At 51.7% G+C, this 16,359-nt stretch overlaps 1 protein-coding gene across 6 annotated transcripts in view; it reads right to left on the bottom strand.

Moving 5' to 3' along the window:
* Positions 1-16,359, bottom strand: part of Sez6 (seizure related 6 homolog) — a 49,534-nt gene that overhangs the window by 10,573 nt on the left and 22,602 nt on the right. For all 6 annotated transcript variants that reach the window (XM_087569660.1, XM_087569661.1, XM_087569662.1 and 3 more), the window contains 4 exon segments: positions 15,481-16,143; positions 14,754-14,887; positions 6,168-6,363; positions 48-233 (listed from right to left, as the gene is read on the bottom strand). In XM_087569660.1, coding sequence (XP_087425786.1) covers positions 48-233; positions 6,168-6,363; positions 14,754-14,887; positions 15,481-16,143 — 1,179 coding nt within the window.

The following is a 16,359-nucleotide window of genomic DNA, read 5'->3' as shown; positions in this document are numbered from 1 at the left end:
TTGCTCCTTTCTTTGACACTGAGCCTTCCTTGTATGGACCCACTCACCAATGCAGACAGGCTCTTGGGAATCCCAAAAGGGCTGGGTGGCATTGAGACAGGTGAGGAACCTGGCACCCTTTAGCTGGTAGCCAGTGGCACAGTGGAAGCGGGCGCTGCCTCCTGGGTGGAGGCTGGTGACAGTCACATCTCCATAAGCTGGACGCCGAGGAAAGTGGCAGCTCAGGAGATAGGCTATGAAGAGAGAATGGGTGACATTGAGGGGAGGGGAAGGAGAGGAGGGAGGAGGAGGGGAAGGAAGGGGAGAGGGAGAGGGGAAGGGAAGAGGAGGGGAGGGGGAGAAGAAGGGAGACGAGGGGAGGGAGGGGAGTGGGAGCAGGGGGAGCTGTGGAAGGGGAGTGGGGAGGGGAGGGGAGCGCCGGCACAGCCTGCTCCAGGTGTCTTTGGGCTCAGAGGAAGCATTGGAAGGCCCACAGAAGCATCCCATTTGTTCCCTCCTTGAGGTCAGTGGGGGTTGGTTATCAGAACAGCAGAGAACTGGAGGCTGGAGACTGGGGTTCCTATCCAAGCCAATAACACTTAAGCTTTCTCTAAGTGTTTTTACCCCATCCCCGCCCAATCCCGAGTGCTGCCACTGACTCTGTTGCCCTGGCTGTCCTGGAACTTGGATCTGTAAATCAGGCTACTCCGAACTCAGAGATCCACTTGCCTCTTCTTCCCATGTGCTGGGATTAAGGGTTCACCATACCTGCTATTTCCTTACTTCTTAAATAAGACTGGAAATGCTTGTCAGGTATGGCTGGTGCACCTGTAATCTCTGGGGTTGAGGCCAGAGGGTTCTGAGTTCAAGGTCAGGCTGGGCTATGTAGTAAGACCATGTCTTTTTTTTTTTAAGGTTTATTTATTTATTATGTATATAGCATCCTGCCTGCATGCACACCTGCAGGTCAGAAGATCCCATTACAGATGGTTGTGAACCACCATGTGGTTGCTGGGATTTGAACTCAAGACCTCTAGAAGAGCAGACAGTGCTCTTAACTGCTGAGCCATCTCTCCAGCTCAAGACCATGTCTTAAAAACAACGGAACAGTTAAACCAAAAACCTTACAGACCTCTGGCACCAAGATGATTACAAATCTATAAGTCTGGGTGTATACATATTAGCTCAGTGGTAGAGTGTCCCACTCTGTTCGAGCCTCAGTGCTAAAAGGAAAAATATCATGGATGACTTGTAGACGTTATTTTTCCTGTAGGAAACAAACACAAATTTCAGAAGGAGAGACTGAAATCAGACAGTGAAGCTGGCCTTAGTGTCCTCCAATAGCAGTGGCAAAGGCCTCTTTGTTTGCTTTTATTTTTTTATTTTTGAAACTATAATATAATGATATCGTTTTTCTCTTCCTTTTCCCCACACAAGCCCTCCTATGGCCTCCTTTTTTATTAGTGATTGCATGCATGACCTGCTCAGTCTGTATAATATTACCCATGTGAGTGTTTTCAGGGCTGACCACTAGATATTGGATAACTGACTGCTGGGCTCTTCCCGGAGGAAGACGACTTCTCTTGATCTCAGCATTCCTTAGCAGGTCTTTCTAAGGGGTCTTCGCCCTAGCTACTTTGGCATATCTATAGTTGTCCTTGTTCAGCTCGTGTTTAGGCGGTCATGTTGGTGAGACTTTATTAGGGTAGCTTCTGACATTACTGAGAAACACGGTCAGTAGGTCAGGTCAGCAAACGACTTTTAAAGACAGTGGGAGGGGTTGGAGAAAGTCACGCTCTCTTGGAAAACTGGACGTGGATTGGCCACTCTGCTTTCGGAGTTGTAATACCATCTATGACCACATAGCGGCAGCAAATCCCATAAAATTGCTGGGTAAACCCCAACCCTTAGGCTAAGCCCCAGAAATAGCTTATTAAGGGAGAGTCTGGCTTGGGTCTAAGAGGTGGGTAGAATATGCCCGGAGCTGACAAGGAGAAAAATAGAAAGAAGGTGTGGCTGTGCCTCTGTGTGCCTTTATGTGAACAGGGAAAGGGGCTGCCTTGGGGCAGATGAGCTACCAAAGCTTGACTTGCCTGTGACTCAGTTTTGAGGCCTTTCCCACCTGTCGTATTCTTAGTTGCTATGTGAAAAAAAGTAGAGAGTTTGAGGGTTTGACTAATAAGAGGCTAGTTGCGATTGGCCGGTGGAGAGGGCAGTGTTTAGAAGATGGGTTCTGAGGTCAGGGTTTAAATGCGGACTATGCTACTTGCTCTGACACTGTGGGCAAATTACTTCTTTGCTCCGTGCCTCAATGTCTTTGTTTAACCAGTGATTTAAGGTATATGCTCCAACACTGCGGAGGTTAAGTGAGAGGCCATATGTGCAGTGCCTGGCACAAAGCACACACCTACCTCTGCCCCCTCCTCCTGCCCCCTCCAAGCTGCCTTAATGTTTGCAGTCGTGAGTGCTAACATCTTACATTTGCTGCGTTTTCTAGTTCCTAAAGAGCTCCTTCTCACCTGGTACCCATAATACACTTGGAAGAAAGAAGGTAGGGTAGGGGCTACTAATCCATTAAAGATAAAGAAAGCAGAGGTTGGGAGAGCCTCGGTACCCTTGTCATACTGTAAAAGTATGGTAGGGTAGGGATTTGAGTTCCTGGCTCCCAAGGCCCTCTGCTTCCTACCTGGCCCCAGTTAATATGGAATCCTGGCCTGAGGAGTCAGAGAAACCCTCGAGTCATTCACCCTCCCTAGGCTAGGCTAGGGAGGACTATGCCAGCCGGGGTTTGGGATGAGGAGCTGTCTCCCTGGGAGCCATAGGCCAGGTGTCAGACTCAGCACCTGTCCTGACATCTTCACGGCAAGTCCCAGCACAACCTGGGAAGGGAGTGGGCTGGAATGATGTGAAAGCAGGGGGCTGGTGGTGGCATCGAGAGGCGCCCCCAGACTCCATCACGGGTAAGTGCCACTTCCCAAGATGAGCTTCCTCCAATTGCCATGACAACCAACCGTTCCCAGGGAGTCTGCACCACCACAATCTGTTGAGTTATTTTCTTGCTGGCGGCTGTTTCTGGAGCCAGCTCCAGTGCCAGAATGCTTGGATGAAGAAGGGAGGGGCGCGTCAGGCACTCTGACTCTCCACCCGGACTGGGACCAGGCCAGAGGAATCTATCCGGCCACCGGCCTGTGTGGAAGCTCACGGCTGTGACTTGCTTCATCAGCTTGGACAGTGCCTGCACAGGCATGGGAACCCAGGCCCTCCCTCACTCTCCTGGCACCCTCTTCCTCCAGCCCACGAGAAATGCCCGTGAACACACGCTCCTCCTGTTCCCATCTCTGGGATCAGGGCTAATTACAGTCTATAATTAGGGGAATTACACTCATTAAGGAAAGAGCTGATCATTGACAAAAACTGGGCAGAGGAGGGAGGGCTGCTGGGACAAAGAGCAGGAGTGGGCCAGTTCTCCCAGTCTCTCCTCGGGATCTGCTCCCCCGTGCTAGGCCTCTGGCCCTGTTGCATTCTCCCACCTTTGTCTGGTAGCACAAAGAGGGAACTGGAGTTTTGTGCAAAGGAATTTGCAGCAAGAGAAAAGGTTACTGTGGCATGAAATTATGCCTGCTGCTCACAAGGATTGATGAGTCATTAGGGAGGATGGAGGGGCCGCCCAGATGGTCATCCCTGCCCGGGCGGGGACCTACCGCTGCCAAGGGCCTGGACAACCTCTGCCCACCGTTAAGATCCCTGCTGTCACACCAGGCTGCTCCCCCAGTTTGGGTGGCAAAGCCTTGACGAGTGAATAGACAGGGTCAGAGCATTCCTAGCTCCAGGGTGGTTGCCCACCCATCAGCTCCTTCCCCCCAATAGGGCGGCAGAAGTGGTCCAAGCCAACGTAAGACAATGTCTTGATTGTTCTTACCAATTATTTCCCTGTTAATGCTGGGGGTGTGTGCATGTGTCTGAATTAAAGTTAGCCTGTGCAAAGGATAGAACTGACTTCCAGCCAAGAGAAGGGGACGGGCAAGAAGGACCCCTATGGGGAAGCTGCAGCTTTGCCTCCCTCCCGCATCCCACATCCACATCCGCAGTTGTATAATATAATATAATATATATAATATAATACCGTTTCCTTAACAGAGGGCATGCTAAGCACTTTTTGTTTTACTCAAACAGTAACTTCATAGTATAGATGGTTTAGCCGTAGAGAAGGGAGGGTCAGACAGTGATGGCCCATGAGGAACAGAGGAGGAAGAGTCAAGTGCAGACTGAGAAGAGGAGAGCAGCTGCGGCATTTCATAGGAACATTCATTTCCAGCCAGCATGGGAGCTCAGGCCTGTAACCCTTTCTTCCACTCAGGAGGCTGAGGCCAGAGGACTGGGGTGAATTTGAGGTTAGCCTGAGCTATGGTGTAAGACAAGGACTGTGAGATGGCTCATTGATGAAGGTGTCTACTGCCAAGCCTGACAACCCCAGTTCAACCCCTGAACCTACATGGTAAAAAAAGAAAATGCCTCCTGCCAAGTTGTCCTCGTGCCATTGTATGTGTGTGTGTGTGTGCGTGTGTGTGTATGTGTGTGTGTATGTGTGTATGTGTGTCTGTATGTGTATATGTGTGTCTGTGTGTATCTGTGTGTATGTGTGTGTGTCTGTGTGTGTGTCTGTGTGTGTCTGTGTGCATGTGTGTGTGTGTCTGTGTGTATATGTGTGTATGTGTGTGTGTATCTGTGTGTGTGTGTGTAGGGTGTGCTTTGAGGTATGTGTTAAAGACTACAAATAGTATGGGGAGATGCTGGATAATTCTGAATTGTGGCATGTAGACACAATCTTGTCTTATTTTTGTACTTTTCTACAGTTTTAAATGCTTGCAAAATGAATAAGAATTGTGGTATTGTGCTGAAGGTGGAGATGACTCTGTATTTATAGAAATATTACAGTAGATTAATTCCCAATCAAATACTTTTAAATGTTTGCTTTTTTTTTTTTTTTTTTTTTTTCTGAGACAGAGTCTCACTGCATGGATCTAGCTGGCTTGGAACTCACTGGGTAGACCAGGTTGGCCTCAAAGATATGGAGATCTGCCTCCCTCAGCCTCTGTATGCCACCATGCCCAGTATAAATACTAAACATTCTATAGAAAATATTTTTAAAATTTCACCAGGAATGAATGGATTAGTCTTGATTTTCAATATAACATGAAATTATCTAATTTATTAAAATTAAAAACCAGGGCCAGAGAGATAGTCAGATATAAAGGCACCTGCTACCAAGCCTGACTGTGTGTGTGTGTGTGTGTGTCTGTGTGTGTATGTCTGTGTGTGTATGTCTGTGTGTGTATGTCTGTGTGTGTGTATGTCTGTGTCTCTGTGTGTGTGTGTGTGTGTATGTCTGTGTCTCTGTGTGTGTGTGTGTCTGTGTCTCTGTGTGTGTGTGTGCCTGCCTGTGTGTGTGTGTGTCTGTGTGTGTGTGTGTGTGTCTGTGTGTGTGTGTGTGTCTGTGTCTCTGTGTGTGTGTGTCTGTGTGTGTATGTCTGTGTCTCTGTGTGTGTGTGTGTCTGTGTGTGTGTGTCTGTGTCTCTGTGTGTGTGTGTCTGTGTGTGTGTATGTCTGTGTCTGTGTGTGTGTGTCTGTGTCTCTGTGTGTGTGTGTCTGTGTCTCTGTGTGTGTGTGTCTGTGTGTGTATGTCTGTGTCTGTGTGTGTCTGTGTGTATGTGTGTATGTCTGTGTGTGTGTGTGTGTGTGTGAGATGGCCTGAGTCAGTTCCCTGGCACCCATAGGGTAGAAGGAGAGTTCTGGTTCCCACAAGTTGTCCTCACACAAAACAAATAAATGCATAGAATTTTAAAATAAAAAATGACACCTAGTATTCCAAAAAAATAAATAAAAGGAAAAGAAAATCAGAGAATACAAATGACCGGTTCAAAGTCAGCAGCTAGCAAGAAGCCCACTTCCTCAGAGTGTGGCCTATTTTAGCTCGCCCTGCTTCTTTCTCAAGGCATCCTCAGTTGCCATGCGGGGCATAGACTGCATCCCAGGTGGGTAAGGAGAGCCAGTCTGGTTAGCTAAAGACCTCCAGATGGTCACTGTCAGGTCCCTTCAGCTCCTCCCCGGCCCAGACAGGCAGTGAGGACATCAAAGCCACCCAGGAGAGCAGCCAGTCATGGCTCCTCTCTCAGTTGCTCAGGCCTTACCTTGGTAGTGGAAATGGAAAGTACCAGGTCCAGCGGGAAGTGGAAGGCTTTGGAACCTCACGGCTGCCTGGTGGGTGGGGCTGCGGATGACCTGGCCCCTCAGCAGGAAAGACTGGTTAGCCAAGGGCAGCGGGTCAGGCCCCCCCAGGCCCTCCACGGTTATGGTCTCTCCTTCCTGAAGACTGATGTTCTTCACCTGCAGGTGGATGGGAGAGAACAGAGCAGTGCTGTCAGGACTTCTTGTACCCGAGCCCTGCTGGCTTGTGTCTCTAGCAGTGTCACACGCTGGCCTCTTGTACACTAGCGCCACCATACTAGCCACTTCACAGAGGAAGAGCCCATCCCGCCTCCTCATAAGTATGAGATAGGACCCAAAGGTCAGAGATACTAAGCATGTTCCCCAACTTCATACAGAGATTGTGAGCGGAACTCCCAACCGGTGTTTTATGGTTTCCTTCTCTGAGCTCTGTTTTCTCGTTTGTAGATTTGATGGTACACGAAGGTCTGGTCAGGACCTAAATACCAGACCCGTGCACCCAGCTTCCCTGGACATTCCTGGTATGTGCTGCACGCCCAGCCTGCCTCACTGTGAGCCACCTCTTCCCCAGCCAGCCAATCCCCATGCTGCTGACAATAATCTTACTCAGCACCTGGGCACCCACGCCTTCCCTCAGGCCCTGCATCCCATCGGTCACTTGGTCTGTCAGATGGACTGTAGATCTGTTCAGTCGCCTTTGTCGCGGCTGCCGCTTCCTAGCTTGTCACGATTATTGCTCACCTAGATCACCGAAGTGACCTCCTCGACAGCCTCCCTGACTGGAGGGCTTAGCCCACTCCTCCCTTCACATCAATATTTTCTGAACTGAAGCCATCAGTAGCCTCAGTCCCTGCTGCACATCACGGGGTTCTTGTTTAAATCACCCAGTATTTCTCCAGTGGGTCTACTTAGTACTGGGCTACCACTCCAGACTCTCGGGCTGGCTCTACAAACAAGATCCCCATCAGCTTGCCCTTGTCTCCTGTCATCATATCTGCTTCTTTTGATTGTCACAGTTCCCTTTGCTACCATCCTGTTCCTGAGGCCCCTAGTCCCTGGGCTTCAAAGGTCAGACAACAACAGATTCTGACCAGAGTGGAAAGGATGCTGTGCCCTGGATTGAGAGCCTAGAAATAAGGGGCTCTAGTATTTAGACTTCAATTTATTTATTATTATTTTTAATAGAATCTCATTATGTGGCCCAGGCTAGTCTCCAGTTTGTGGTTCTCCTGCCTCTCTCTCTCTCTCTCTCTCTCTCTCTCTCTCTCTCTCTCTCTCTCTCTCTCTCGATTTATTTTCTTTTTTTTCGGAGCTGGGGACCAAACCCAGGGCCTTGCGCTTGCTAGGCAAGCGCTCTACCACTGAGCTAAATCTTCAACCCCTCGATTTATTTATTATATATGAGTACACTGTAGCTGTCTTCAGACACACCAGAAGGGGGCATCAGACCCCATTACATATGGTTGTGAGCCACCATGTGGTTGCTGGGATTTGAACTCAGGACCTCTGGAAGAGCAGTCAGTGCTCTTAACTGCTGAGCCATCTCTCCAGCCCCTGCCTTAGGTTCTTGAGTGCTGGGATTACAGTGTGTGCCACCATACTCAGCAGAGCTTTGCTATTCAAATTGTGGCCCCCGGGGGTTGGGGATTTAGCTCAGTGGTAGAGTGCTTGCCTAGGAAGCACAAGGCCCTGGGTTCGGTCCCCAGCTCCAAAAAAAAGAACCAAAAAAAAAAAGAATTTGTGGCCCCTACACCAGCAGCATCTACATCACATAGGGGCTTCTGGGAAGAGCAGAACCAGGGTTGGGAATGTAGCTCAGTTGATAGGGCGCTTGCTTGCTTAGCACACAAGCAGCTTTGGGTTTACTATTGAGAGCTACATAAACTGTGTGTGGTGGTATAGGACAATTCCAGCACATGGGGGTATACCAGGTGATTCAGAAGTTGCTAAGTAACCAAGGTCATCCATCCTTGGTTTAAGTTTAATATCCCCCTCCCCCATCCCAGCTCCCACGCCCCCCCCACACAGAGAGAGAGAGAGAGAGAGAGAGAGAGAGGGAGAGGGAGAGAGAGAGAGAGAGAGAGAGAGAGAGAGAGAGAGAGAAAGAGAGAGAGGTAAAGAAAAGGAAAGGGAGTGACCATTAGACCACCCCTGAGACCATGAACTCATATTCTGAATTTTAGAGGTACTTGAGCAATGGAGACAAATCTCTGAGCTCTAATGTCTGTAGCTCCTTGCTCTGAGACGCCACCTTCAAGAGTTAAAGCACTTGCACGGTTAAGCGGTACCCAGTGAGTCACCAAACTTTTCCCTATTTTATCCTTTAAGTATCCCAGCTGGTTCCTCCTCCTCCCCCTCCTGCCTACTGTTTCTGAGAGTGGCCTCCACACACCCTGACCTTCCTATCCCCCACTTACTCTGCCCCAGGTCAAACCTTGGTGGCTTCAGGTTGCTCCGGACGAGGTTCAAACTCCTCACTCACACACAATCAGCTCCAGTCCCTCCCCCCAGCCTCAGTTTCCTGTTGTGCAGCTACAAAAGTTCCCCTCATTCCTGCGCATGAACTACTGCCCGCCCCACCCCGTCTTGTCCTGCCCAGCCCCATTTCCCACCTCTGTTTTCCACACCAAACCCTCAATTCCTCCCTCTCCTGGCTTTCCTTCAGACCACCTTCTCCTTGTCTACCCACTGAGGCCTTGAATTCTTCATAAGCCAACCTTAGCACAGAGAAGTGGAATGAAGGTGTGTGGGTCCCTGGAGACCTGTTCCTCACAAACATGTCCCTGTGAGCTGACAAGCATGACCCGAGCCCAGTCAGGTCCAAGGGGACAAGTGCTGCTGACTACAGAGGGACTCCTCTGGCTGAGGCCAGAGATAAGTTCTGGGGATACAAGGGGTGGAGGAGGGGCAGTTGCCAGGAGAAGTTCCCATCCCTGCCAGTGAGGAAAAACTGAAGAGAAGGCTCCAAGAGAGACGCTAAGGGCAAAAGCACCCTCCCTGTGCCAGGAGCTCCCCGCCCAGGCACATTTGGGTGGCGGCTGCCTGACCATCTGCTGGGGACATCCCTCAGGGAATCCCCAGCAGGCGGAGGCTGGATGAGGTCCCTTCAAACTTGGAGATTGTGTGATGCTAGAGTTGGGAAAACAAGCCTCACACACGTGGAATCTGTAATTATCGAGAGATGCCAGGCAGCATACAGTTCTGCCTTAAGTGGCACTGACTGCAGGCAGTGGGAATTCTCAAGGGGAGAGCGGAAGGCTTGGCAGTTCCCAGATCAGCATGGTGCAGGTGGGTCTCTCAGAGTGCCTTGAAGAACAGAGAGCGGGGTGTAGGAGGTAGGCAGGGGAGTTGAAATCAAGGAAGCAGTTTCTTCCTAGTTTCTCATCGCTCCAGCTTGACTTCTAACCCCCTGTAAGTGTGATCTTGCTCTGCTGGGATCAGAGAGTGGGTGCAGCAGCAATGACCATTCATAGATCATCTTCAGTGGGTCAAGGTGGAGAAGTCTTCCCAAATAGAAAGAGGCCCAGAGAGGCTAAGGAACTTTGAAAAGGGCACACAGCTATTAAGAAGCAAAGTCTTGCCTTGCTGGAGGTACAAGGCACTTCCCTGCCCTCCCAATCTCCTGGGGACATCACCTGCAGAAATAGACTTCTAGACATCTTTATAGTCAGGCTCCTGGGCCCTGGGTTTAGCAGGGAGGTAGATTTTGGCTTGGCCTGCCCTGGCCTTTTCAAGATGTTGGGATTTGAGTTCCCCTGAGCCATCCTTTTTCTGGGCAATCTGAAAAGCTTAGGAAATTGAGAGCTGAGATCTGCACCTCCTCTTTGGGCCCAGAAAGGAGGTCTGGCTCTTAGCTTAGCCTAGGAGTGAGAGCTATGGCTTCCTTCCTCTGGGTTTAGAGGACCCACTGCAGGCCTGGTGCAGAAGCTGGAATGTAATCTGTCACTTGTCAGAGGGCCAGGCTGACAGGGGCCAGACAGGGCTGGGTGTTGGACAAGAGGGGGGAGATGAAGTCTTGATGTAATTTGCAGGCTTCTGAAGAGTCGGGGAGGCAGATTGAAATGTCAGCTCTGCTCATGGGGGCTGTCTTCCCACACCCCATCCAGTGGCAGGAGGGGCCCTGGGAGCCAGGCAGCAGGAAACAGAAGCAGAGAGAGCTCGGAGGACAATTCCCATAGGACCTGGGCTGTCCGGCACTGCCCTGCCTCTGGAAGACCAGGGGGATGTTCAAGTAGAAAACATGGTCGTTCTGAGCAGGGGCTGGTTATTCCTGGACAGAAGGGACGAGGGCTCAAACTGCCTTCTGCCAGCCTCCAGGTCACATGTCTATGACTGACATACACACATTTCAACGGCATGACCCTCCAAAGCAATCAAGATGACGCTACCTTTAAAAAAAAAAACAAAAAAAACAAAAAACAAACAAACAAACAAACAAAAAAACCAAAACCTTCATTTACTCAAGTACACCCTGCATGGCGGCAGACACCAGGGTGAGCCTGTATGTCATCACCCTTATGCTGGCTATCCTACATCTAGCAGAGGACCCAGCTTGTAGCTACCAGGAAGCAAGGCCTGAGGGGCCATTAGGAAAGAGTGTCCTGGATCAGAGGGAGTGGGTCATGGGGACTGATGTAGTTAAAACCTTTATGGAGGAAGAAGCTGAGGTCCAGAGGTGGTCAAGCGCTAACTAGTCACTAAGAGCCGGGCTATAGGAGGTAGAAATAGACTCCAGTCCCTTAAGATCCAGTACTTGTTTATAAGACCTTGTGTGTCTGTGTGTGTGTGTTGTGGGGAGGGGTATAGTCTGTTTAGGGACAGGATGAAGGACCTAAAACCGTGGAGTCATACCTTTCAGCTACTCTCAGTAGCCCTTGAATGGGCCCTCCTGGAGGCAGGAAATAAGAAACTGCTCAGAACTGTCACCCCACGCCATCGCACATTACCGATGCTCTCATCAGGGCTGGTCTTGACTGGCTCGGCAGGGTAGGGTGTTCTGCCCATCAAACTGACAGCTGGCCTGAGAGCTGTGTGCCAATGGGCCACCTGGGCGTGAGGGCAGGGGCACGGACAGCTGTGCCCAGGCTCCAGATGGTACAGACAGCAGCCAAGCCAAGAAGGAGGCTGGCATCGAGGCTCTTAAAATGGCAAATGTAGTGAGAGACAATTATCAGGTTTAGAAAGGCCTGGAGTCCTCATGAGAGACTGGCTACCCAGGGAGGGCAGAGGACCCATGCGGAGTCACAGGGCTCATGTCCTCTGTCCTGAGGAGTCTCTTTGGTTCTTTCAGGAAAGAGCCCAGTGCCCAATGCTCAGTGGAAGCAAGCCAGACTCCTTGCACCATGGAGTGCCGGACCTGGCCTCCTCCTGGCTCAGACCCTCGGAGGGCACGGAAAGCATCATCACGGAGAAGTGGGCAGGCCTGGAGGGAACAGATTATGGAGGTTTGTGGTGGCCCAAACTTGGAGAGTGAGGCTTTCAGAGATTTTGGTATTCCCAGGCTGCACAAACAAGATAACAAAAGGCAGGCCGGAGTCAGGGGCGGGTTAAGAACTGCTTCAGTCTGGAACCTGGCCGGCCTGCTCCGGAGTGTGATTTGTGGCCTCAGTACAATCCTCTCCCTGGCTCTTCACATCTCCCTTGCCCAACTTCAGTTCCCACAGTTCCCACATGCCCTGGTGATCCCGGCGAACTAGAGGTCCACACTGGGGTTACCCACAGGTGAGTCCCATTGCTGATCCTCGTCCCTGCCTCCTACACTACACTGCCTTCTCAAATCATCCTGGGAAGCCACCATGGGCAGGACAAGTCTGTCAGAGCTGCTCCTTCCAAGACCAGGCAGCAGCTGTTGGCCTGTCATCCCACAGGCTTCAGAATGGGCATGCTGACCTCTAGAAGGCTCTTCCAGGTTGGAATCCCACGGCCTTTCCATGCCCCAATCCCACCTGCACTGAGCATCTTTTGGTCACTGCTTATAATTTCCATCCTCCTTGAACAGAGGCATTTGGGTCCTCAGTGCTCCGCACAACCTGGTACATGGTGCTCAAATTCTGTTTGTGAAGCAAACCTGTTAATCAGAGACCATTAGTCGATGATTAACTGAATGATCTTGGGCAGACCCCTTTCCTTGCCTAGGCCTCAGTTTCCTCAGCTATGTAATGGGTATATTGGTCTATTGTATCAGTAATTCTATAGATAGTAGGTGGCCTTGCGGTGAGTCCAGGAGAAGTAGGTCTGGGGGAGGCAGCCAGAAATAGCCTCAACCTGATATCCTGTTGTTCCATTTTTTGCTCTTTCCCTAAAGTAGGCAGAGAGCTGACTGTGGTCACTCTGTGTCCCCATCCCGACCCCCAACCTCAGATTCTGTGTCAGACCACGGAGTCCTCAAGGGCTCTGCTTCTATGAAGATGAGGAGGGGGGTGGGCCAGCACATGCCACGTTTCCTGATGGCAGTCCAGGGCTGTGGCTTTCGTCTCAGGGTTGCCTGGTAACCGCTTTTGCTTTCTGATGTAAAAGTGTGGCTGTGCCAGACCCAGAGCTGCCTGAGGGGTGGGCACCCAGGGTAGGGCTTGGACTTCAACTAGAGCCAGAGTAGGGGCAAGCAGAGCCGTCAATACATCTTGCCCCGTTATCTTGAACACCCGGGTGGGAGGACGGGGGCTGGACCTAGCCTGTGTAAGATTTTAGTTGGGGTGGTAGAGTTGAGGGACAGGTAAAGCCAGTCCAGGTTTGCAGTGGGGTATCCAGCCTGGCACCCCCCCATCTCTTTCCTCACACCTGCAGCTGGCACCTTCCACCCTGCGAGCCACAGCCGGTGCCACCTCTCGTTTGGTGATGATTTTACATTAATTACCTTAATTAAGCGGTGCTGAGTGCTAATGGCTTGAGAGGGGGGTGGTTGTTCCTAATTGCCCTTCCAGGCAGCCTAGAATGAGGGACCTGGAGCTTGGTAAAACAGGAATAAGAAGTTGCAGAAGAAAGAGGGGAGTCCAACATGGGTAGGAGAGCCCCTACCTCCCTACCTGGTTGTGAGACCCGAAGCTGACTGCCCCAGAGGGGCGAGCTGGAGGTGCCCTTTAAAGACACGTGCAGATGGCTGCTTGCCCAGGTCCAGCGCCTGTCTGAGCTGGGACCAAGTGGGAGTCAGGCTCAGAGCTGGTGAGCAGGGAGCTCGGTGATGCCCTCCAGGCTTCCTGCTTCCCTGCCTGCTTCCCTTGTATAGGTGAAATGCTTTGCTTTCCACTGGGAACAGTCTTTAAGGCACTGGTCAAAAGTCATGGTTTTCCCTCCATGCCCATCTTGATCCCTGTGCTACAAGACCCTCCAGCACCATACATTGTGTCCAGGAAAGCGGACAGCCAGAAGTAAGGAGGACGGCAAGGGCTAAGGTGGTAGAGGATGGCTCAAGACTTTGAGGACCAGGTGAGAATGCCCCAGGGTTACTGGGCCCTGGTTCATCCAGGCAGAGGGACTGCTGCGTGCAGCTGGGGACGTGGAGAAAGAAACTGTAGTCTATTTAATCACTTGCAAGCCGCTCAAAACAAAGAGGGAGCTGGTCACGAGGCAAGAAGTTGCAGAGGTGAGCCCAGGACCACCCAGATTCTGGGGCAGGGTGGGAGGCAGGAGTACTACATTCTCATCTTAGAAAAGTGACTGCTGTGTGGACAAGCGAGGATAACAGGAGCGTGGGTAGTGGCTCCTAAATCACCAGGAGGGATGAGCGGGTGCCAGAGGAACCACACAGTGGTTGGGGTGATGGAGGAAGAGAAGCAGGGGAGTATGAGAGTTTTGGGGCAGTCGCAGTGACAGAGTTTGTGGGTGAGATGGTTGGACTAAGAGAAAAGGACCAGGAGGAGCCCGTGCTGCTCAGGGGAACGATCCACACTGTGTCATGGTGGCCTTCTTCCAGGTTTCTGACCTGGACACAATGGGATGAGAAGCAGGTTTGGGGCAACAGAAGGAAGGCTGTAAGTTTGCGGAGGCTGAAAACATCAGTAAGGATGAGGCTCAGGTCTGGGGCTCTTGGCAGCTTCTGCATCCAAAGGGAAAGGCAAGCTGCCCGGGAGACAGGGACAGATTTGACCATGTGTGTCCCTGTCAATCTTCCTGCCCCTCTGCATCCCAGGACCCAGTACTCCCTACAGGAGAGGATGCGTTTGGGGAAGGAGTGAGGAGAGGAACAGGTAGGTGTCTGAGGTGCCACCTCATAGGCTTCTTCACAGGCGATCTGTGTCGTCTCCACTCCCACACAGTTTCAGATGCAGAACCCACACCCGTCCAGTCGCCCATGACTGAACTCCTCTTCAAACTCTCTCCTACTCCATCTATCAAGCCCCGAGGAAGAGGCTGGGCACACTAGCTCTTCCCTGGAGCCCTCCCAGCCATCGCTGGTGGTGCACAAGGCAATTCCAACCGTGCTTTCTGCTCTGTCTCCCAAGCCCCAGGCACCCCCAACCCCCAACTGGTACCCTAAGCACCTCCACCTCTCCTCGTGTAGCCACCTTTCTGGGAAAGGATAATTTTCCTCTTGACAGATGGCGAGCACTCACCTTGATCTCGACTCCATATCCAGGGTAGACAGAGATGTAGTAGAGACAGTCCAGGCCAACATCAGAGGGGACGCTGGGGACCGCAGGGGAATCCAGAGAGCCCTCCGGGCCTGAGAAATTCCAGCTACAGGGGCCTGGGAGTCAGGAGGAGACATGAGGCTAGGACCAGCTCTGGTGGGGTAGATGTAGATTCAGCTATAGATGAGAGCAGCTCTCTCTCTCTCTCTCTCTCTCTCTCTCTCTCTCTCTCTCTCTCTCTGTGTGTGTGTGTGTGTGTGTGTGTGTGTGTGTGTGTGTGATGATTTTTTTGCCTGCATGGATGTGCACTACCTCTGTGCCTGGTGCCCACTGAGACCAGAAGAGGGCATCAGATCCGTTGGAACTAGAGTTAGATGGTTGTTAGTGGCCATGTGGGGGCTAGGAATCCAGGTTCTCTGCAAGAGTAGTTAAGTATTCTTAACTGCTAAGCCATCTCTCCAGCCACAGGGTAAGGTTTCTGATCACTACTTTGAGAGAGGCTGACTAAAACCCCTAGGGCTGTGTTACAATGGGAAGAATCAGAACTTGAATTGGGGTTGTCTGATTCCAATCCCCGTGCTTTATATGGGCTGACCCTTGGTGGCAAAAGGTCGGGCAGGTGCGTGTAGGGTTAGAAACAGAGGCATTTAGGGAACGTGGTGTGCCCTCCACCCTCACTGTCAGCCCTGCCAGCCAGCAGGTAGCTGACCTGGTGGCTGAATTGTGGTGACGGTGGTAATGATGGTGGTGGTGGTGGTCTCTTCGTCATCCCCTGAAGCTGTGGAGGTGGCAATGGTCCCCTCGATACCAAGCCCTGTGGTCTTAGACATGATCTCTGGAACCCAAGGTCTGCCCATGTCTCCAGGACCCTCCTGGGTTGGAGTCCATGCTTGGCTGGGGGGTGTAGTGCTGGGTCTGTCCTCTGGGTGCAGTGTGGGCACTGCCATACTCGGCCCTGGAGGGAGGGGAGATGTGATGTAAAGCTCCGGGGGCTCTGACTCTGGGTTCCAGGGTTTCTTTCTGGAGTGGGGCTGCGTGGGTGCCGCAGCTACAGCTGGCGTCGGACTGGTAAAGACAGGGCGGTTGTCCTGGTTGGTGAGGCGGGGAAGGGGGCTTGGAGTAAAGGGTGTAGGTGAGTCTGGCTGGAAGGGCAGTGCCGGCCTCGGAGCTTCCTCTCTCCCTTCTAGCCCCTCTTGAAGAAATTCCTCCAGAAGTGGGTGGTGGTTGAGTAGCTTGAGGGTAGGGGCTGTGGTGACGAAGTGGACGCCTCGGTCTGACTGCTCAGGTGTAGGGGCTGCGGTCAGCTCCCCATCCATCTCCCTGATGCCCGTGGCTTGACCTTCCCCCGTGATTGGAGCCTCTGAGGAGAGTCCTGAAATAATAATGAATGATCAGAGGCTTTCCTGCTACGCCACAGTGAACGGCATCCCACCCAGCACAGGCAGGATGAGATCCATCTTGCTTTTGACAGAGAGCCTTGGAGAGTGTGCTCATTGTTGAGAATCATGGAGCTATAAAATTTTAGAGCTGGAAGCAAGGTGACATCACATACTTCAAAGATGGCACATGAGCTATCCTTTCTCCTCCA

This window comes from Rattus norvegicus, chromosome 10, assembly GCF_021556685.1.
Source record: "Rattus norvegicus strain SHRSP/BbbUtx chromosome 10, alternate assembly SHRSP_T2T, whole genome shotgun sequence".
Classification (NCBI taxonomy): Eukaryota; Metazoa; Chordata; class Mammalia; order Rodentia; family Muridae; genus Rattus; species Rattus norvegicus.
This window is presented reverse-complemented; position numbering and strand designations above follow the sequence as displayed.